At 50.6% G+C, this 21,504-nt stretch overlaps 8 protein-coding genes across 8 annotated transcripts; 6 read left to right on the forward strand and 2 right to left on the reverse strand.

Annotated features, from left to right (window-relative positions):
- Positions 1 to 194: 194 nt before the first annotated feature.
- On the forward strand, positions 195 to 3,130 carry ASPVEDRAFT_49977 (6-phosphogluconate dehydrogenase, decarboxylating; the record flags this gene model as incomplete). Its single annotated transcript, XM_040814243.1, has 3 exons — positions 195 to 1,709; positions 2,179 to 2,680; positions 2,733 to 3,130. The coding sequence occupies 3 exons, from the start codon at positions 195 to 197 to the stop codon at positions 3,128 to 3,130; spliced, it is 2,415 nt and encodes an 804-aa protein (XP_040663948.1).
- Positions 3,131 to 3,892: 762 nt separating this feature from the next.
- Positions 3,893 to 4,338, forward strand: ASPVEDRAFT_37631 (uncharacterized protein). Its single transcript, XM_040811527.1, has 2 exons — positions 3,893 to 3,956; positions 4,041 to 4,338. The coding sequence occupies exon 2, from the start codon at positions 4,058 to 4,060 to the stop codon at positions 4,316 to 4,318; it is 261 nt and encodes an 86-aa protein (XP_040663949.1). The 5' UTR covers positions 3,893 to 3,956; positions 4,041 to 4,057; the 3' UTR covers positions 4,319 to 4,338.
- Positions 4,339 to 4,739: 401 nt separating this feature from the next.
- ASPVEDRAFT_79849 (Zn(II)2Cys6 transcription factor domain-containing protein) lies at positions 4,740 to 6,413 on the forward strand (the record flags this gene model as incomplete). The annotated part of the gene is made up of 1 exon (XM_040816773.1): positions 4,740 to 6,413. The coding sequence occupies one exon, from the start codon at positions 4,740 to 4,742 to the stop codon at positions 6,411 to 6,413; it is 1,674 nt and encodes a 557-aa protein (XP_040663950.1).
- Positions 6,414 to 7,713: 1,300 nt separating this feature from the next.
- ASPVEDRAFT_147448 (uncharacterized protein) lies at positions 7,714 to 9,555 on the forward strand. The gene is made up of 2 exons (XM_040808120.1): positions 7,714 to 8,314; positions 8,362 to 9,555. Exons 1-2 carry the CDS (start codon positions 7,723 to 7,725, stop codon positions 9,384 to 9,386), a joined length of 1,617 nt encoding a protein of 538 aa, XP_040663951.1. The 5' UTR covers positions 7,714 to 7,722; the 3' UTR covers positions 9,387 to 9,555.
- An 89-nt stretch (positions 9,556 to 9,644) lies between these two features.
- Positions 9,645 to 13,111, reverse strand: ASPVEDRAFT_37634 (beta-mannosidase mndA). The gene is made up of 4 exons (XM_040811528.1): positions 12,568 to 13,111; positions 12,509 to 12,515; positions 12,376 to 12,456; positions 9,645 to 12,329 (listed from the first exon to the last, which is right to left on the reverse strand). The coding sequence occupies exons 1-4, from the start codon at positions 12,743 to 12,745 to the stop codon at positions 9,818 to 9,820; spliced, it is 2,778 nt and encodes a 925-aa protein (XP_040663952.1). The 5' UTR covers positions 12,746 to 13,111; the 3' UTR covers positions 9,645 to 9,817.
- Positions 13,112 to 13,458: 347 nt separating this feature from the next.
- On the forward strand, positions 13,459 to 14,298 carry ASPVEDRAFT_37636 (class I SAM-dependent methyltransferase; the record flags this gene model as incomplete). The annotated part of the gene is made up of 2 exons (XM_040811529.1): positions 13,459 to 13,462; positions 13,538 to 14,298. 2 exons carry the CDS (start codon positions 13,459 to 13,461, stop codon positions 14,296 to 14,298), a joined length of 765 nt encoding a protein of 254 aa, XP_040663953.1.
- A 551-nt stretch (positions 14,299 to 14,849) lies between these two features.
- ASPVEDRAFT_125587 (uncharacterized protein) lies at positions 14,850 to 16,226 on the forward strand (the record flags this gene model as incomplete). Its single annotated transcript, XM_040806284.1, has 2 exons — positions 14,850 to 15,278; positions 15,336 to 16,226. The coding sequence occupies 2 exons, from the start codon at positions 14,850 to 14,852 to the stop codon at positions 16,224 to 16,226; spliced, it is 1,320 nt and encodes a 439-aa protein (XP_040663954.1).
- Positions 16,227 to 18,203: 1,977 nt separating this feature from the next.
- ASPVEDRAFT_79855 (nicotinamide/nicotinic acid mononucleotide adenylyltransferase) lies at positions 18,204 to 19,190 on the reverse strand (the record flags this gene model as incomplete). Its single annotated transcript, XM_040816774.1, has 3 exons — positions 18,204 to 18,482; positions 18,540 to 18,810; positions 18,886 to 19,190. 3 exons carry the CDS (start codon positions 19,188 to 19,190, stop codon positions 18,204 to 18,206), a joined length of 855 nt encoding a protein of 284 aa, XP_040663955.1.
- Positions 19,191 to 21,504: the final 2,314 nt, after the last annotated feature.

Below are 21,504 nucleotides of genomic sequence, written 5' to 3' on the forward strand. Positions count from 1 at the left end.
TGTTCGCCTCACCTTGACGTGAGAACAATATAATTCTAGCTACTAATTGTTTGCAATGATTAGCTGCGTGCGAATGATGTAATTTGGACCTAGCTTTTTTTTTTTTAAGGCTGCCGAAGTATCCTACGGTCCTGAAGCTACATCTGCAAACCATCAACGTTACCTTCTTCGCGAATAACTGAATATTCCACAAAATGCCGTCGCAGCAAGAAATAGTCCAGAAATTCAAGCGGATTGGGATCGTCGGCTCCGGGAATATGGGCTCCATGATGGCCTTTGCCTTCTCGGAGCTTGGGCTCGACGTCTCCATCTGGGACGTGAAGCACGAGAATGTAGATCAACTGCTTGAATCGAGCAAGCACACCAACTTCAAGAACGGGGGCAGGATCGAGGGTTTCTACGATATCGGCAAATTCACGAAAAGCCTGGAAGGACAGGGCGAGCGGAAGATATTCCTCTTCTCGATCACGCATGGTGATCCCGCGGATTCTGTTCTGAAGACGATCAAGGGCGATCTGCAAAAGGGCGATATTATCCTTGACGGTGGGAATGAGAACTATCGTCGTACGGAGAGGAGACAGAAGGAGTGTCAGGAGATTGGGGTTAGCTGGATTGGCTTGGGTGTGTCTGGTGGTTATCAGTCTGCTCGACGGGGTCCCAGTCTATCGCCTGGCGGGGATAAAGAGGCGCTTGATCTTGTCATGCCTCTTTTGGAGCTCTATTCTGCGAAGGATTCAAAGACAGGCCTTCCTTGTGTGACCAGAATTGGGCCTGGTGGATCAGGGCATTTCGTGAAAATGGTCCATAATGGAATTGAAGGCGGGATGCTTTCAGCTGTTGCCGAGGCGTGGTCTATTCTCTACTATGGCAGAGAGATTGGATACGAGGAAATTGCCGACATCTTCGCCGAATGGAATAGCAAAGGAGAACTGCGAAACAACTTTCTGCTCGAAATCGGAGCCGACTTACTGCGCGTGAAGAAGACACCAAAAGGCGACGGCAAAGGTCAAGGAGTGGGAGACAATGGGTACGTGCTTGACGATGTCTTGGACAAGGTGGTGCAGGACGACGATAACACGGAGGGAACGCCATACTGGTCGATTATGGAGTCTGCTGCTCGACATGTCTCTGCACCAACGCTTGCTACAGCACACTATATGCGAATCTCAAGCGGGAACCGGGCGGAGAGACTTGAAGTGGCGAAGAAGCTCAAAATTCCAACTCCCACCCCTATTCGAGGTATGAAGAACTTTGAGGCGTTCAGGGAGCAACTGCGTCGTGCAGTGTATGCCTCATTTCTAGCAAGCTTTTGTCAAGGTCTCGAGATGATCGCTCGCGCCTCAGAAGACGAGGGCTGGAATATCGACCTTGGGAAGTGCCTGCAAATATGGCGTGCAGGATGCATTATCCGATCCGAGGGCATTGCAGATATCCTGCAGCCGATTCTTTCGAACAACAAGGAGTTGACGAATATGAAATATATCGACAAGGTAGCGGCGGAGTTGCAGCGGACATACAGCTCGCTGAAAGAGATCACCATTGCCGCCATCGACTCAGACCATTATCTCCCGGCTATCTCTGCGACTTTAGAATACGTCAAGTACGAAGCAGGACTAACCTTGCCGACCAAGTTCATGGAAGCGCAGATGGACTTCTTTGGAGCGCATGGGTACAACCTGCCTGGAGTGCCTGGGGAAGACCCGGGGCCAGTGGGCAAGGGGGCGCATCATTATGAGTGGCGGCCAGCAGAATAGAGTGCAATAAGCAGAACAATGAAGTTTAATTAAAATCCAAAGTCGCGTAACCAGGCTTCAAGACTTCGAAGTTGTTGACGGTCGAGGCCCGGCTGGTGCCTGAGGACGCACGTGGGTGATCTTTTGGGCCCAATCGGGACTGAGGGGCCGTCGACCCCGCCGCTGAACATTTTCTTCCTTGGCCTGAAATTGCGACTTCACGCGCTGTTAATTGGCATTGACTCCTCGGTGGATGCTGCTTCGCTCTTTCTTTCGCTCCTTTTCCTCTCGTTATCTGTCTTCTATTTCTCGACGCCCCCTGAGAAGAATAGAATCGCCTAAACAACTCGCCGCAAGAATGGCTGATCTTCCCAACACCTACGACGGTTAGCCTCCGCGGGGACCCTCTTCTAAGAACGAGCTGACACTGTTGGATGCTATAGAGCCCGTTCGTATCGCCGTCATCGGTGGCACAGGTCTGCGTGAACTCCCCGGATTTACCCAGGCTGCCTCGCTCAACATCTCAACACCATGGGGCAACCCCTCCTCTCCGATCACCATCCTGCACCACACTGTCAAGGACAAGACCGTTGCTGTTGCGTTCCTTAGCCGCCACGGATCTCACCACCAGATCGCCCCTCATGAGGTGCCCGCGCGCGCTAACATTGCCGCCCTTCGCTCCATCGGTGTACGCACCATCATCGCTTTCTCTGCTGTCGGTAGCTTGCAGGAGGAGATCAAGCCCCGCGATTTCGTCGTCCCAGACCAGGTCATCGACCGCACCAAGGGTATCCGACCCTTCACATTCTTCGAGGGAGGTGTCGTCGGCCACGTCCCCTTCGGTGATCCCTTTGACGAGGGCGTTGCTAAGGTGGTGCGGGCTTGCGGTCACAGCTTGGAGGGAGAGGGCGTGACGCTGCACGACCGTGGCACTCTTGTCTGCATGGGTACGCGTCCTTATTGCTAGCACTCCTATATGTTACTAACCTTTGTGTCTAGAGGGACCTCAATTCTCCACCCGCGCAGAGAGCAAGCTCTACCGCTCATGGGGCGGTTCTGTAATCAACATGTCGGCCCTGCCCGAGGCCAAGCTCGCCCGCGAGGCTGAAATCGCATACCAGATGATCTGCATGTCCACCGACTATGACTGCTGGCACGAGTCTACCGAGGACGTCACCGTCGAGATGGTGATGGGCAACATGAAGGCCAACGCCGTGAACGCGAAGCACTTTGTCACCGCTGTTCTTGACGAGCTGGCAGCCGAGCACAACTCAGACCTTGTCCAGGCGAAGCAGTATGCTGGATCCGTCAAATTCGGCATCAGCACCCCGCAGACACACTGGTCTCCCGAGGCGAGCGAGCGGATTAACTGGTTGTTCCCCGGTTACTTTCAATAAAGCTTTGATGTCAGTATAACAGCGCAGACATAGACGATAGCTTGAAATAGAGAACGATTTATGACTTCCACACAACCCAAACCGTGCAGCCTCGTAGATCCATTTTAACAGCACCTGGAGCACAGGCAGAAACACGTGGGTTCCTGAAAAATCTCAATTAACTAAGACAGGAACTAGAGCAGGAACCCAAGGAATTCAAACCAAATTCAAATTCAGGGGGAAAAGCCCAAGCCACGAATCACGCGATCCAAAACCACGCAGCTGCAGGTTCAGCAGCCAGCATCCCCAGCGCAACCGAAACTACCTTCGCAATGGAATTACGGAGTGGGAAGAATGAACCTACCATAGTCAGAGTAAGCATGGCCAGAACCGACAGCGCAAGCCCCAGCTCGGATCCTTCTCTGATTCGCCCACACTCAAAATTAGCGCCGGATTTTGTTCAGTTATCGCGTGTTGCGATTCGCCCGCTCGCAAATGACGTCATGCCATTCTGCGCTATCCCGCTTTGGGAAGTATATGGCCCTGGAAACAGCCCTGGGGACCCTCTCCAGGGGATGCATCAAGAACGCCGTTTCAGCTGGTGGTGGAGAGAAATAGAGTGAGAGGAAGAGGAAAGAAGACTCGGAATTGTCAGTAGGATGGGTTAATTTTGAAGGATCTTTATTTAGATTTGGCTGGTCTTGGGTTCTTATAAGGGTGGCCTCTGCAATCTCTGCAAATACTGTTTCTTCTACATAAATATTTCTATCTACCGTATTCCTCCTTGGTTATTCTGCCTGTCTCTCATTTTTGGCTTGTGTAAAGTCGTCCATTCGTTTAAACTACAGTGAGTGCCATGTCCCTACTTCCTTCCTACCCGGCTGTCGGATTTGGCCTCTGAATCTCCTTATTAACACTCGCCCGTCGATAGAAACAATATAAACAACAATGGCCCTCGCAAAAGAAGTCATAATCCTTCTCGTCATTGTCGGCTGCGTCGTCAGCGTCCTCATCGGCTACTCCATCCACTCGCTCGCTACAAACGGCTTCAACGGCCAGGGAGAACCCAAGGAAATGACCGACGACCAGAGACGGTATATGCGGGAGTTCCGACTGAAACAGTTAAGCTGGATGGCGCGAGATGCACGGTCACGGCCAGATATTGAGACGCCGGTTGGATCGGGGGTTTACTCCAAGATGGATTACTAGGGTGTCTTCTACTACTCGATGGGATGGATGGGGTATTTGGATTCGATTAAAATTGTTATGTATTTTGCATGCCGATGTATTTATGGTTTCTTTTGTTTGGATGGGATGGGCTGGAGTTTCGGTGGGCGTTTACAGGAACCATGGGATAATTAGGGCTTGCATTATTGATGAAATTAGGAATTCTGCCTGTGCTCAGCTGGTAAATTGGCTGGAATATAAATAGCAGTTAGGGTCCGTTGGCCAAGTGGAGCCGCCGTCTCCATTCTCCATTAGTTCCTCAGCCGTATTTCTCAAGGTCGATTGCAACCTGCGATACTTTTAATTTTGCTGGGCTTATTGAATTGCTACTTGTTGACCCCGCCAGTGGTTGATTCTCACACATTTGCACCCAGAATGACCCCCCACGTTCCATAACATCGCCATGTTGCTTTCACCCCGACTACGTTCCCCTGACCACATCGGCCCTCTCAAGTCCCGACGAGGCTGCAAAGCATGCAAGATTCGGAAAATAAAATGCGGAGAAGAAAAGCCTAGCTGTCGCCGGTGCCTCGCGAGCAAATACAAATGCGAATACGCCACTTCTACGAACGATTCCTATGCCGCGGCCGCATCAACCAGGTCTATCCTCAATCTCCCCATCTCAACATCTCCAAATACCGTATGGCGAGAGCGTCGTGCCTTCGCTTATTATTTTGAGCGTGCTGCCCCGTTCCTAGGTGGAGGGCTTGACCAGGACTTTTGGGTCTGTGTCGTGCCCCGGGCCTGTCGTTCTGAGCCTGCCATCTGGGATGCTGTGAACGCAATCAGTACTCTGTTTGAATACCCCCACATGTGTCTCGATTTCGCATTCCTAAGCCTGCGATATGAAAGATCTGCTGGGATCAACGCAAAACAGAGCGAGGCCCTGCGCTGGTACTCGCGCTCGCTGTCGAAGGTCCGGTCCCAGATTGACCGCGGTAGTGTCGATGGCCAAGTTGCTTTGATTAGCTGTGCGCTATTTGTATGTATAGAGACGCTGCAAGGCCATGTGGAAGAGGCACTGCAGCTCTATAACCAGGGAATCAAGCTTATACTCGACTTACGTGCGAAGGCCTCCTGTTTGCAGGCTACTCTACTTGAAAGTACTCTCGTCCCTCTGTTTATGCGCCTCGGGTCAGCTGCTTTGTCGATTTCAGGGACATCGATATGTGACCTGTTCAGCGATATCAAGAATGGAGACGCGTACAATTTTACATCGCTGGGTTCCGCTCGAGATGCGCTCATACCACTGTCGGCCCAGGTCCAAATTCTGGAAAGGGAATCAGGAAGCAACCCATTCATCGGCCTTGAAGCGCAAATCACCCCTGAGCTCATAGCGAAGAAATGTAGACTCCAGGATGCCCTTAGGCGCTGGCACTGTGCTTACAATGACTTGACACAAATGTTGCCGAGCACAAGCCCACCAGCGATGAACTGGAATCCTTCAATCCATGCCTTGCTTATCATGTACCACACCACGTTGTCTATGATAGCGTCAAATTGTCTGGAGCGCAGTAAATCCGCTTACGATGCTCACCTTCCGAGCTTCCGCCTCGTTGTCGAACAAGCGGCCATTGCACTCGATAATTCGGCAAGTACAGATGGCACCCAGCCTGCCTTCACGTTTGAACTTGGTGTTGGGTTACCTCTCTTCTGGACGGCCATTGAATGCCATGATTCTACCCTGCGGCGAAGGGCGCTCGAACTCCTGCGCCGGTCGCCGCCAGTGCAAGGATTCTACAAGTGCGCAACTGGACTGGTGCTTGCGGGAAAGATCATCGAGCAGGAAGAGGCGCTGAGCAGGAGCATACTTCGGCAAAGAGCACAGAACCCTACTGTATCACACGATGACACTAAGGGAGATGAGATCGAGGTGACAGAGATCCCCGAGGAAGCCCGAATCCATCACTATGCCGTCTTTCGACCGCGCGATCAACCATTCTTACTTGGCCCACATGATGCTTCCAAATGGAATAGGGGACCAGAGGAGTTGTTCATGAGGTATACACGGTATCAAAGGGACCCATATGATGAGTCAGTTTCGCGCCTGATTGATGAGTGTGTGCCGTTGGACTGAATGGTTGCATACGAAATGAAGCTGTCCTGCTTCATATTCTAGCTTGGCTGGCCAAAGGTAACAGTAACCGGCGGCGCTTCAAGCAGGCAGAGGCATAATACGAGGCGGGGATGCATCGTTCCTTCCCCATTCATTCAAAGTCACTCTTTCCAAATCTGTCATGTTTACCTTCGGTCGTTCCTTCCCGACAAATCAAAGCTTATACCGCTGTACCAGGAAAGAACGACCACTTCAACTGGAAGGAGCGACTCGCCTCACCTGGTTGCTCCTGGTTTCCACCTAGTTCCAGGGTGCATACCATCCAAAGTACAGCAGGAGAGGCCGTATTCGACGCCTCCCTTGCCATCCTGCTTGGATTCTCTCTGCTCAAGGCGCACTTTACAGACCACCCCGCGTATTCTGGCATTTTCGCAGTCATGACAGATGAGCTGGTAGCGCTGCAGCTAATGCAGAGCTGCGACACGATCGTGTCCGAGCACTGTCGGGGAAGCGTAGGGTACAGTTTCCCTAGGGACATCCGGATACTACTACTTACCTGTGGCCATGATGCTCCAGTACCTGGGGATGGCATCAGCTGTGAACACCGGGATAGCACGCGACATCACGGCGAAGATGGTGATTTACTACCAGGCTCAGAATGACTTTCTTGATTTATACAGCGGCAGGGATAAGAACGGGAAGAGTGGCTCTGATATCCCCCAGAATAAATGCTCGTGGTTGGTCGTTGAAACCCTGCAGCGATGTAATTCAGAGCAGCGGCTTATCATCCTGGAGCATTATAAAGTAAGACAAGATAAAAGAATTGTGTTACCAAAGTGAGAATCTCAAATGAGTCCAAATGGCCTCAGACACTAGAACTATACATAGAGTGAGATTCTGGGAATCATCGGTTGTTTATTACGATAATCACAGAGGCTTTGGAATGATCTTCGATTTTTTTTTTATCAGGGATAAGAATAGAAAGGCAACGAGAAAGTATGCAGAAGATAGTAAAGTTCCAGCAATTAAGAGCCATCATTCCTTTCTGTACGTGGTGTAGCGACATTATGGTCCCCCAACAATTGTACAGTACAGACTCCCAAGACTCGAGGATTAACTGGCAGATATTGTCTGCTGTGATATTACAGTTTATACCTGTCAAAGATTTTCACAATTTATCGGGAGCTGAAGCCCGTTGCCGGACGATCTGGATCTGCTCCACAACGGCGTGTTTCCGAGATGAACTGGGCCTAGTGCCTTAGCTGTTTCTTAAATAAATGCGTGCTGTGCGCTGTTATCTAATATTCATCCCTTCTCACCATTCGTCACCATGCGCTTCTTTCACCGCAAGCTGGCAGTGGTGCTGCTGGGTGCAACCAGCTTAGCTGCAGATGCTGGCGCATCCTATCCAGGCAATGTTTCCCCAAACGTCGCCATTGAGCAGGGTGTCATCAATGGTTTTGTGCAGAATAATACCAACGTATTCCTCGGCCTCCCATTTGCCCAGAGCACTGCTGGAGAAAATCGCTGGAAGGCCCCCAAGCCGATCGAGGCATTTCACGGAGGGGGATTCGATGCAGGGACCTATGGCCCATCCTGTGCCCAGGTAATGTCCGGCACGACAATCACTGCCCAGAGTGAAGATTGCCTGAGCCTGAACATTTGGACTCCAATTAGTGACACCAAGGCTAATCTGCCGGTCTTCGTCTATATCTATGGCGGTGCTATGGTCACTGGGGGAAGTAGCAATGCCCAGTGGCAAGGCTATAATTTCGCACGCAAGGACGTGATCTATGTCAACTTCAATTACCGCGAAAGTATCTATGCCTCGCCTAATGCACCTGAGCTGCAGGGCGAGTCCCAGAATTTTGGGATCCTGGATGTGGAGTTGGCTCTGGAGTGGGTTTACAATAACATCGAAGGCAAGCATCCCTCCGAGTCTGGCGAATATGGCTAACCAAAGGGACAGCCTTTGGTGGTAACAAATCTCATATTGTTCTGGGTGGCCACTCCTCCGGCGCAGTGCATGTCGACCACTACCTCTGGACTCACCCGCAGACTTTCCTGGCCGGCGCCATCGAGATGTCCGCTAATGCGCAGTCAGGTCCCGCCTACGCACCTGCAGGCGTCGCACTGAAGCAGGTAGTAGAGGGCATGCTGGATTCTGGGGTATCGCTAGACTGCACAGCCGAAAATTACACGCTGGACTGCCTTCGCGCAGCAGACATGTACGACTTCCAAACCAGCTACTTCAACTCAACCTCCAACACTTGGTTCGCGCCAACAGTTGACAACATCACCCGCTTCAACAACTACACCGACCGCTTCGTCAACGGGCAGTATCCGAAATCCCTACCCCTTATCGTCGGCAACTCAGACCAGGAGGGCGCTATCTTTGGATACGTCTATAGCGCCGAAAACAAGAACTTCACCTCCTGGATCCGCACCTTTGATGCAGACCTGGCATTCGTGTCGGAGTCCGAGCTTCTAGCCGCGTATAACAAAGCCGACTATACATCCATCTCCTCAATGAGCGGTGCTTCATACGGCGACGCCCGCTTCATCTGCGCCACCGACTCCCTCCTCGACCTCCGCGCCGCGATCCAACCCACCTGGATCTACCGCTGGTTCGGAAACTACTCGAATGTACTGGGTATGCCCGGCATCGGGCCATCCCACGGTAGCGAAGTCCCCTTTTTCCACGGCGGTAATGAGTGCTTCTCGCAGCTGAGTGGCGTGACCGATGCGCAGCAGCGGTTGGCGGATTACATGAATGACTGGTTTGTTGCGTGGATTCGGGATCCTTCTGCTGGGCCTGGCTGGGAGAGGGCGAGGCCTGTTGATGGGCCTCTGGCGCAGTTTGGTGTGCCGCGGCGTGAGGGGGAGACTGTGATGAGTACGACGGGGGAGTATAATGGTCGGTGTCAGAGGGTTTATAAGCCTAATTTTCCTAATTACCCCGTGGTGCAAAACCCTGTGCTGCTGGAAAGGTAGGTTATGGTGCAGGAAATATAGTTCAAAGCATTTAGACTAGAGCAAATTCTCATTACTGCTTCTATTATCGTGCAATGTTAGTGAGAAATAGCCCCAACCAGAAGCCAAGCCCAAACAACAATAGATTCGTCGAATATTTCCCTTTTACCAATGCTCTATCTAGGTTAATCTTCATTAATACGGAGTGGATCCCGAGCATTAGGCCTTCTCCTGGTTTGCGTGGTTCGGAAATGGCCCCAATGACCTAATATGCTTAAGCGGGAAATGAAACTGTTGTGCATGACTACCTAGGATCCTCTTATTGGCAATAACTTATCCATTAAGAGCTGAGTATAAACGAGCGAACAGGGATTGATTGGCACTGATCCCGTCTATTTAGGGCTAGCCACCACCGTATGTAACTGCTGGCTAGGTAATCATATAAAACTAAACTAATCCCTAGCTTTTTGATCCCAGAGACTGCGGACAGTAACCTCCCGCTGCCATTCTCCATCCGAGTGGTCTTCCTGAACTATAAACCGGATTTCCTTCTTCTGACCAGGGGCAAGGATAAACGCGTTGTGGTCGAAGTATCCCACCAAACCGGCTGGGTAGTCGAGCCAGGTATAGAGAGACACGCCTGATTTCGACTCCACCGTGAATGTCTCAGACTCGGAATCGTATGAAAGTTCGAGCTCGGGGTCGGTCAGGGCCAGGTCTTTCGGGAACGCTGGGGTGAAGTGGTTTTCGTGGGTTAGTGAAGCTGGCTCGTTGGAATTGGGGAGGGATGCTTCGCTGGACACGGAAAGGACAAGGATGGAGTCCTTCGGGTTTGATAGGTTCAGGTCGTTGATATTGGTACTGTAGACTCTGGTTGTATTGATGGCGCCAACCGCAAAATCGAGGGTTGTCGGCGTGCCGGCATTATTGGGAATCGGTTCTCCAGAGAGAGTCAACCAGTTAAGGTTTACAGTTCCTGTTGCAGATTCCCATAGATCGGAAGTTACATAAACTTCGAAATTGCCCGTGGTGTAATTCCAGAATGGAGACACAATGATTGGTTTGTATATATCACGCGCAACATAGTGCAGTACCTTCCATCGACCATCATATTCGATCCCGGCCCACGTAGGTGCCTGCCAGATATCCTCTAGCTGCCAGTAAAGAGATCCTAGTTGTCTTTCAGGCATCCCACTTCCTCTTCGGTAGAACTGGATCTGTGATTTATAGAAGTCCGCTTGGAATAGCTGGGTTGCGTGACACCAAGCAGAGAAATTTGCAACTGGGTCTGCATTCTCTGGGATGGGGTAGTAGCGCTCCACTCCCAGGGTCATTTCGGCCATCCCGCGAGATGCATTGTACGTCTCCCCGAAGCCTTCTGAGGGATAATGGCGGTTCCGGGTGACGACTGTAGTGCTGTTGAAGTGCAGGTCGTCAGGATCAACAGCTTGCTGCCATGACTGTAAGCTGGGCATGCTATGGAATCCGAACTCATTTGCAAAGCGCCCAACAGGGTAGATAGAGTAGTCGAAAGAGACATTGGTGTCATAGTTGTAGTAATCGGTATCGCCGTAGTAGGAACCGGGTTCGAGTTGCTCGTATCTTTGGGTCATGGGTACAGGAGCAGAAAGATTGACACTAATGTATCCTTCTGTGGTGCTACTGGGACTGTACGTGATGGAGCGGGTATTTTGGTACACCAGCGGCAGAATCAAACTGATGTATAGTTTTTCGTACTCCGCGACATACTTAGGGTACCCCTCTGGGTCTGCGTCTTGGGTTTGTGGAAGCATCAGACTCTCGATCTCATTTCCACCGGCCCATAGGGCTAGGGATGGATGGTGGTTCACTCGTCGCACGTTATAAACCACTTCCTCGGCCACGTTATCGAGGAAGGCATCGTCTACCGGGTACATGGCGTCGCTGAATTGGAATTCGCTCCAGAGCAAAACCCCCCGTTCATCTGCCAGGTCATAAATGAAATCAGGGAGGTATGCGCCAGAGGACCAAATGCGGAGCATATTCTGGTTACCTGCAGCTGCGGCATCCAGTAACCGGGACATCTTCTCTTTGGTCACCCGGGGCCAGAATGTGTCAGGCGGGATAAAATTAGAACCTTTGGCATAGAATTCTTGCCCATTAATCTCAAAATGCCAATTCGCACCATCAGCAATGCCTTGAGCCAGTTGACCCTCAGTGATGTTGCGCTGATTGAGGAATATTGTCCGGAAACCAGTTCGTTTGCTGACAAGTGCGGTCTGTTCCGACCCGTCGTGGACGGTGATGGTTACATTATATAGACTCTGAGCTCCGAGACCTGAAGGCCACCAGAGTTTCGGTGAAAGGTCGTCGAAAGTTGTTACGCCTGTTATCGAAGTTTCGGTAACGTTAACAGCCTCAGCGGTTTGACTGGCTAGTACTTCACCAGATTCAATATCTTTGATCTCGATGGATAATTGAGGCTCCGCTGGAGGATTGCCTATGAAATCGATACTAGCGTTCACAACCCAAGGCTTGTTTTGATCAGGCGGGAGATGGTTGATACTGCCCTGTCTGTATATATCCAAGTCTGTATTTAGGACGTGAATATTACCGGGCTTTTCGAGTTGAACCAAGTACGCCGGTTTCCAAGGACCAGCAGGAGCAAATGCTGGGCCCCAATCCCAACCGAAATCGCACTGCTGCTTGCGCATAAACCAGCGGTTCGGGTACTGAGATGTTAGCTGGACCGGCCACTGCGGTGAGCTTGGGTCTGCGGCAATTGCGTCGACGGTTTTCGGTGCACTCGCAAAATCTATGCTAATTATTGGGTCCCCATTGCACTCTTTCAGAGGCGAAGAAACATCGAACGCATACTGGCGGAACTGGTTGTTCGTAGATGCGATATGATGTCCACAGAATGAGATGGTTGCGAACGTGTCTAGGCCGTCAAATACAAGCCAAGTTGACTCATATTCCCTCAATCTAATCACTGTTAGGTCTTTGCACTTATGACAATGGGGGTACATACAGATCAGATATAGGGTCGCTTGTGTATGTCCAGTTTGACTCGCCAATCCAGCGAAGGCTGATCTCATTCAAGCCATAATAGCTTGGAGATAGTTGAGCAACTAATTGATTCTCACGACATGTGGAACACTTACGGATCATCTGCACTCATTGTTAGGAATTCCAAGTCTCAACAGATTGAATGGTCACATACCTATTACTCCCGCATTAAACAGGTCCAAGTGGACATGGGAAGGTATAGAGGCGGGCACTGTGGTATTCAGGGCTGGGCCTGATAGACTCCAGTTTACAGTACCCAAATCCATAATGTGCCGGTCCCAGGCTACACTAGACGCAATAACAGCTTGCGTCCCAAACTCCAGGAATTTCATCTGGGTGTCAAGCTTTCGCCAGGGATATGGGGTAAAAAGGGGTTTTATTGCCTGAACTTACCCAGCCGACCACAGACGTGAGGGGGTTGCAGGCAGATCCGAGCATCAAGATGGACAAAAGAGTGACGAATGACTGTGCTTGTGCAGCTCAATGTTGCATTTATTTCTCCATTCCCCGAGCTGGCGGAGGCCGATCACAGTCGAAAGCAGGAGAACCCCGCATATGTATCAGGGATAAGTAGGCGGATCTCCGCGTCAAGCTGCTTCAAGAGGGTATAGACCATAATATAACCGGGCTGGAGCTTCAATAACCCTTTACGGCATATGAACGTAGAATGGGACAATTCACGGTGGCTGATGGTGTTGGCGAACTATGCCAGGGCGGATGGTTGCCTGATGCATCTTGTGTGCCTGAGGCAGCAGACAATTTCCACCGCGTCGCCGCAACTGCGAACATTCTTGCGGTCTCGACCTCCGCTCCGTCACAGGCTTCCCTCCATCCCTCCCACTCGCTGCCCCCATAATAGAGCATTATGGCTTCCCGATCATTATGGAGGAGTTTAAATCTCGCCACCGGGCGACGATTCGCCATGAGCGAAACCTCATACCGCTGTTTCTCCTGCTCCCGACGGACCCAATCCGAGTTCAAGTCTGAGAAGGATCGAATGACGCACTTCGGTTTCTCAAATGTGCCAGAGGATAAGAAGGAGACAATGGGTAAGTTTCAATTGCTAGATTCCAAGCATCTATTTCTGTATAATCGCGGCTGACTAGAGCTTGTGCTTCCTTTAGTTGGCGCTGTGTTTAGCTCTGTTGCTTCATCATACGATACCATGAACGACCTCATGTCAATGGGCATTCATCGTCTATGGAAAGACCACTTCGTTCGCTCTTTAAACCCCGGATCTGCCCTTCCATCCCGCGACAACGATTCCGCCGGGCGAGGTTGGAACATCCTCGACATTGCAGGCGGTACGGGCGACATCGCGTTCCGCATGCTAGACCACGCTACAAACATCAACCACGATAACGAAACGAGGGTAACAATCGCTGATATCAACGCCGATATGCTGGCGGAGGGCAAAAAGCGCAGCATTCAGACTCCGTACTACAACTCGAATCGGCTATCGTTTATGCAGGGTAATGCGGAGCATATGCCCTCAATACCGGATAACTCCGTCGATTTGTATACTGTGGTTTTTGGCATCCGGAACTTCACCGACAAGCAGGCAGCACTTGTGGAAGCACATCGTGTGTTGAAACCGGGCGGTGTATTCGCGTGCATGGAATTCAGCAAGGTGGACAACGCCTTGTTTAATACGGTTTACAAGCAGTGGAGTTTCAGCGCCATCCCCTTGATCGGCCAGCTGGTGGCGGGAGACCGGGAGAGCTACCAATATCTTGTCGAGAGTATTGAGCAGTTTCCCAGCCAGGAAGAATTCCGGGGAATGATTCAGAAGGCTGGATTCATGATCCCCGGCCGAGGCTTCGAGAACCTCACAGGGGGAATTGCGGCTATCCACAAGGGAATTAAACCACTACCCCGGGCTTAATAGACCCTCCAGGCCGGGGCCGTATGCGGGGGGATCATGTATACTAGTATTTGCATAGATAGTGTATATTATTTTCTGGTTGTCATTATCGATGTTACTTGCCCACCGGGTTCTCGCCGGCCCGCGCGGATCGTGTCATTTATCGTGAAGTGGGGGAGACGAGAACGATCGACTTCATCAGAATCGCTTCCGATGAGGTGATTTGCCTCCATTGAGCCGAATGCACCTGCATTGACCTGCATCGGCCATTCGCGCGGATTGGGGAGAAAAGATGCTTCGCAGGATCATTGAAAGTTATTTTGGTGTTTCCTGTTGCGATTATCAATCAGTGGTTGCGCCGTGGAAATTTCTTTATCTCCGAAAGCCTCCCAAGGAATCCGAACGCGCCGTTTGATCTCTCCACTTCCCTAGAATAGTCTTTCGGAGCTCCTTTGCCCCTCCTCCACTCCTGTCTTCGCTCCGACGCGAGATCTCAGGACTTTTCTGACGTCTTCTCCCGTGGGAGCTGACGGTTCCCTCTTCACTCCGTCTTGGAGAATGTCATCTTGACAATGGGGCACCTCAAGCAGCGATACCGAATTCCGCTCTCTGCCGCCATGCCCTCCTCCAGCGCCCCCATGCAGGACGGCTTCGCATGTCTCCCGATGACCCCTCCTGAGCCTGCCGACGGCGTCTTGACGCCTACCAAGCATGCCGCTTCGGTTAGCACGGCCATCCATGTGATATCTACAGAGCGTGCAGCTCTCGCGCATCTCGAGCGTTTGTATGAGACAGATCAGCTAGCACAGGATTATCTTAGCCGAGCAGTAGATCAAATTGCTCGTACTGTCCACAATGGAGGCAAGTTGGTGTGTTGCGGGGTGGGCAAAAGTGGGAAAATTGCCCAGAAGCTGGAAGCTACCATGAACAGCTTGGGGATTTACAGCACGTTTCTACATCCAACAGAGGCATTGCACGGTGACCTGGGGATGGTTCGACCGGTAAGACCTCCGCCATCCGGTCTACGATATTTGACCCCGGCTAACCAAGCTGACTAGAATGATACTCTTCTCTTGATCTCCTTCTCCGGCCGAACACCAGAATTACTCCTTCTACTTCCTCATATACCCTCGACAGTCACGGTCATTGCGCTCACATCTCACCTACACCCATCAACATGCCCACTCTTGTCATTCCAGCCCTCCGAAATGGGTATCCTTTTACCAGCCCCCATCCATGAAGACGAAGAGGCCTCAGTGGGGGTGTCCGCTCCAACATCCTCCACAACAGTGGCCCTCTCGCTTGGTGATGCCCTGGCTATAGCCACCGCGAACAGGCTACATACTTCCCCCGGAAGAGGCCCTGCGGAGGTGTTCAAAAGTTTGCATCCCGGCGGTTCAATCGGGGCCGCGTCCACCGCATCGACCCCGATTAGCATGCCCAGTGTCTCATTAAGCTCATTCAACTCCACACCTTCCGACTTCCTCCCCGTCCGTCCGCAGATACCCACCTTTACTGAAGACCAAGCGGAGTCACCCAGGCCACCCTCCATCTCCAGTCTTATCAGCGCATCTTTCGATCAAATACCCACCGTCTCCTCTGCAGCCCAGAAAACCAAGCTCCTTGATATCCTCCTCACAGCAATCCAACACCCGAATGCGAAGTCGTGGGTCTTCGTCTCCCCATCCGTGATTATCCCTCCGCGGCAACTTCGCTCTCTTTCCCGGGGCTATGTCGACATGGATACCTCATTAAGCGATTTGGATTCTACTGATCTGATACCCAGCGACCATTGGCACCTGATATCGGATGAATGTACCGTCCAGGAAGCACGCGGTCTTATTCCCCCCGACGTTGGCAGACCAGTAATCGCTGTCGTGCGAGGGCAGGACCATAGTGACATTCTCGGCATGTTGGAGGTTCAAGATCTATGGGATGATAATAACTGAATTGTGCTCTTGCAGTTTTATTATTCATTGGCCTCTTTTGCTTTTTGTTTGGTTCTGTCGTGCTGTTTCTACCAGCTGCCTGGTTTACTTTATCTGGAAGATGGGCGAGTGCAGTCTACTTAATAAGCTCGATCTATCCTCTTGCGTCACGATGTATATGACCTTTGTTATGCTGTTTATACATACTTTCTTCTTTACATGTTTCGTTTCACAACTTCATCTGCTTATACAACTACCGTTGGCGGTAACTCTGATGTTGTCTAGACTTCTTCCTCTAGATGACGAAAATATGGGGCGTGTGATATCCGGTGTATATACATATTCTCATTCATTGTCATTTGGGCAGGTCCACTTACGTCCCTGGTGTTCTTTTTGTTGGACTTCTGTGGCACCATCCCCAGGGCTGAAATTTTCATTTCATATATGGTCGGTGTTCATTTTTACTCAGGAAACATCTTTAGATATGGGTTATTTCTCACAAAGGCGAAGATATATTCGGATGCTATACCCGACGCACCCTGGAATTGGTTACAGCTGCCGCAGAACTCTGGTTCTCTGGTTTTATAAAAGTGTCATCCCATAGACATCGCGCAAACGATCAAAATAGGCGGGATAGACCCTGGATGGGTCGAAATCATATACAGGCTATTCTGGGTGAATACCATCACGCATTGCTGTATGGGTCAAAACCACGGAACAAACCCGGACAGTTCAGACACAGCTACCCCCAGAATACTGAGCCAAGCTTGCAAAGGGAATTATACTAAGAACTGAAATAACTAACCGAGAATTTGCATACTGGCAACGATGCCTAACAAGTATATTCCGACGGCCCGGGGCCCCAATCCTTCTACTACTGGAGTCATTATATGAGTACTTACTTAGCTGCATCCCTTACAGTTGTTTCTCATCAGATTTCAGTAAGTATAATCTAAGGTTTATCCATCTACTGACCGGCAGATTTTAGAATAGCTACTTTGATAAGATCTTCTGGCGGATGCTTCCATCAAGTTCGCCCATATGGGCCAGGTGGAACCTTGCTCCACCGTATACTGAAACCAAAAGGATATAAAAAGTGCGGCAGATGGTGATATCAAATAACAAACTACTTCAGCTACATAATATGCATTATAACCGAGGATGACATTTGACCTTTTGTGCTTTGTGATAGAGTGTTCAAGCTTGTACCGTAGATGTTCAGGTGGAATGATAAAGACAAATGTTAGATCTGTGGTTCTTTTTTATTAAAGTTCAATTAAGATTCCTGGTGAAAGTCGTGTAGTCATGCAATTTGTATTCTGTTGGATTGACTAAGCTGAATATTAAACATAGTACTTGTTTGGCAAGCTTGTATTCAAAATTCCGACCCTCTCTGTATATACATTTGCCGGACGGGTCGAAGTCTAGCTCTACCGGGCTCTAAATGTCGGTACATAAACATTGAAAAGGGTATAACTTCAGTGAAACGCAAAATAAGTAAATAACCGCCAGCAAAAAGTACCAGTAACCGTTGTGATATATGACCCGTCGTTGGCGGATGTATATTAGCGGTGAAAACTCCGTGATTGAAATAAAGGAGGGGTGGGTGAGCTTTAAGCCTATTTCTTGAGAAGCAAAAACTTTGTAGTCTTAGTGCACTGTCCTGAAATCCACCTTGCGCACCCGGATGGGCAAGTTGAACTTCGTTCTCAGGAGAAAATTGTTGGCCACGCGCATGCGGATTAGTGAACGAGGCCGGTACCATAGCCGGATTGTGTCGTTATCATAATTGCTCAGTTAAAAAGAAACTGTATGAGACAATCAAGCCCATGAACATAATCTCGGAATCAACAGGCAGACAACAGTATAGTCGGCGAGTGTTTATAATACCACACGAGTGGCACTTCCCGGGAGTCGGTTTCCGTAATATCCGCGAAATGAATCGTCAGACAAACCGTCGAGTGAGTGGACAATTAAACAGCATGGATTGGGAAAACGTTAATTCGCTGCCGTCGATTCTTCTTTCGCCTTGCCCTTGTCGGCACCTGGTTGCGTTGTGCCATCATCCATGTATAGATTGTTTTCATAAATGTACCCGATGACGGGGTCAGGTATCAAATAGCGCACGCTCATGTCACGCCTGAGGAACAGGCGAATTTTCGTGCTACTAACGTCATTTTGGATGAGCTGTTGAATGACGTGGATATTCTTTTTCCAAGGCTGCAATGCTGCGAGCGCCTCATCGATATCTGTTCCGCTCCGCTCAACGATGAAGGTCTAAGCAAGGGGTTAGCGCATATCCTATTTCGGTCGGACCGCTGTTGCCAAACATACCCCATACTGTCCAAGAATATGATCAAGATCCTTTTCACTCCATACTCCAGGGGTTGACATGGTGTGCACCAAATCAGCACCAGCCAGCAAGACAACTTGTACCGGCTTCCGAGAGCCATTTCCAGTGTCAATTCCGTTTCGTATAGCGTTGATCTCGTAGTCAAAATGGTCCAATACAATAGCAGTTGGCTGGTACTCCTTGTGCATCGGCTCCCATGTGTCCACCATCAGCCAGTCCGACGCATCCACGGCTCTCTGGCACATCGACACCCTACCAAGTAGCGCGCAATCAATAAAATGCCAACAAACCAAAAACGTGGGAGTGGAAAAAAAAATTAGAACTCACCTATGCTCAGCACTTGCAAGACCTGCCTTACGATAGGCATCTGAGACTGGTGAAAGGTATCCTCCAACAATTTCGAAGTCGGTGCTCAGCTTGACGTAATCGGCCGCCATCTCGAACATGCGCAAATGTAAGAACGTGATAGGGGAGAATGAACCACAAGCCACGAGCAGCAATGGCGTCTTCTCTGCATCGTCCATAACACGCTTCAAACGATATTCCGGGAAAACATACTCCTCCGCTGGGGTTGAGGGGTCGGGAGGCGGCGGGTGGGCATGGTTGCCCTGTGGTTGGGTGGCATCGGCCATGATAGTAAGGTAGAAGGGTTGAAAGTCTGTGGTGAGAGCAAGTAAAGGGAGTAAGTCACTATTTAACTTGGGCCACGGCACCAAGTTAGAGCAAACGGCAATGACTGTTTGAAAGAGTTCGGAAATCAAGAACGATAAAGGTCGGATGCGGGCAAGCAGCCGTTAGTCAGCCGCCGTGTGGGGGAGGCAGAAAGAGGGGAATTTTCGCCGGACCACAGCGGGCCTGTGCCCATTCTGGCCCTCGGAGAGGAATTTTCGAATCACCTCATTTCGGCCTGAGGCCGTAAATTGCCCTTCCTCTTGACTTAACATCCTAACTATTCAGCAATACCCGCTATACAACTGTGGTTACTCCATATCTCTCTTTCGTGAATCTTATCCTAATTATCTGCGGCTTGAGATGCGCGAGGAGTGGGGCACGTGATCCCTACATCGCGGAGATGTCGGAGTATACTCCGAATTCATTATTTCCCCAATGTAAGGCTGCCTATGTTGGCTGCCGATTCAGAACTACCCCACTCGGCCGTGTTCGAGTAGTTTGGTCGAACTATACACTTGCCCCGGAGTGCTCTGTAGTTGTTGACAGATTCTCGCATTCTTATAGCAGTATCCTTTACCACTAGAAGTGTATCTCCACTAGCTAGGTACTGAATGATTCATATTTGGGTTTCAATTATTTAAAGGAAGCACCACGAATGTAGCTACAGCTTAAGCTACTTAGTAAGTGAGTATGAATGGTTGGTTTGGGGTTGCTCAAGGGAACATTCAGAGTTGGAACAACTGGTGATATCCAAGCATCGAACTAGTGTTTCTTTAGTGAGGTATAGCATGAATTGGTTCAATCCCAAGTTCGCTCGAAAGACCACTCTTCAGTATGTGTTTATAAGTTATAGGATAATGTGCTTGGGTTCGCACTCCTCTCTTTGGACGTAGTGTAAATAGCTTCTCCAGTTATGGACAATAACTTTTGAGCTGGGTTTATTTTACGGGTGAGACGGTGATGTGAGCTTGTCAACTGCTGCCCAGTGTATCTGAGGGAGTGAGCGTTCCCCAGGTTCCAGCGAACTGCGAGCACATACTCGAAACCCACGGTGTGTGTACGCTATTACCAGTTCACGCTGGGGCGTCTAGACCTCCACGTAGGCTATTGTGGGGTGATCAAGCGTATTCTCGAGGACCCCGATGTCTGTGAAGTCGGACCGCCAAAAGGAGAATCAATGACCGATAGTGAATAGACAAATCAAACAGTCGTCATCGCACCCGAGACATATTGAAACATTTTTGGAGCGGTCGCCAGAGGAGCTCGGGGTCAAGCGTTGCTTCATGGCAGAGAACAACGGAAAATCCATCCATTCAAATGAATTTTAAGGTGCCAATAAATAGAGCTAAGGAACCTTGAGCAGGGCGGGGAGTTGTAGTGGGCGTGGTGGTTGCACCTTGGAGGCGTGTTGCGCTCCGGACCCAGTGGTGAGGGTGACAGGTAGTGAACGACGAGTCGGTCAGTGGTCAGTCACGGGCAGCCGCCAGTCGGGGCGCCAGTCGCCAGTCGCCGTCACCGTCACCACCGCCCGAGCAGCCAACCACGTCAACGAGGCCAACTGACGGGCCATCGCTTCCATCTCTCCTCCATCTCTTCTCGACGCAGCAGCTGCTTCTTCCCAGCTACATCTCGTCACTTTGTCATCTGCATTCATCTGCTTGACCCTCCTTTGATTATCTCTATTGTTACAGTTTGTTACTACTAGTACTTCATTTCCTCCCGATTCGCTCAACCCCAATCAGCCGCCCCTCCTGTCCCCCGAAGCGAACGACCGAAGCGGCCTCGCTTTCGACCAGCTCCCCCGAGTTGCCCTCCATAGAGTAACGGATGGCGGGTTGATCGGCGCTGGATGACGAGCGAGCCCTTCCTGCCCTGCTCTCGGTAGCAATTAACATATGGCCAGGCAAAGGCCCGACATTCACCGCCAGGACCCTCTTGAGGACTCTCGCGCACTGCCTTCGTCTGCTGGTGCCTCCGCAACTGCCGCCAGGTACTTACCAAATTCCCTCTCATATTCCTACCCCACGTTGGCGCCCCAGCCCTTCGGAATACCCTGCCTCGTTATTCTCTGCCCGCTACTGGTGCCCCAGGCTCAATATTCCGCTGGCAAAGGTTCGGCAAATAGTCATTGAGCTTCCATGTGCTTTGGTATTTGGGAGTCAGTCGCCGAGCCCTTGACTATCGCTGATATCGACATTCATTGACCACTCCCTTACTCTTCGTGGCTGATCCCCGGCACCTCCCTCCCCCAACATTATCTCCCCACGGTTATAA

Source organism: Aspergillus versicolor (assembly GCF_001890125.1).
Source record: "Aspergillus versicolor CBS 583.65 unplaced genomic scaffold ASPVEscaffold_2, whole genome shotgun sequence".
Classification (NCBI taxonomy): Eukaryota; Fungi; Ascomycota; class Eurotiomycetes; order Eurotiales; family Aspergillaceae; genus Aspergillus; species Aspergillus versicolor.

Excerpts from the sequence above, each read along its gene's own strand:
- ASPVEDRAFT_37631 (XM_040811527.1), top strand. The coding sequence starts at position 4,058 with ATGGCCCTCGCAAAAGAAGTCATAATCCTTCTCGTCATTGTCGGCTGC.
- ASPVEDRAFT_37634 (XM_040811528.1), bottom strand. The coding sequence starts at position 12,745 with ATGAAATTCCTGGAGTTTGGGACGCAAGCTGTTATTGCGTCTAGTGTA. Across the intron at positions 12,330-12,375 it reads AGCGACCCTATATCTGATCT|ATTGAGGGAATATGAGTCAA; the intron begins GTATGTACCCCC and ends AACAGTGATTAG.
- ASPVEDRAFT_147448 (XM_040808120.1), top strand. The coding sequence starts at position 7,723 with ATGCGCTTCTTTCACCGCAAGCTGGCAGTGGTGCTGCTGGGTGCAACC. Across the intron at positions 8,315-8,361 it reads GGTTTACAATAACATCGAAG|CCTTTGGTGGTAACAAATCT; the intron begins GCAAGCATCCCT and ends CCAAAGGGACAG.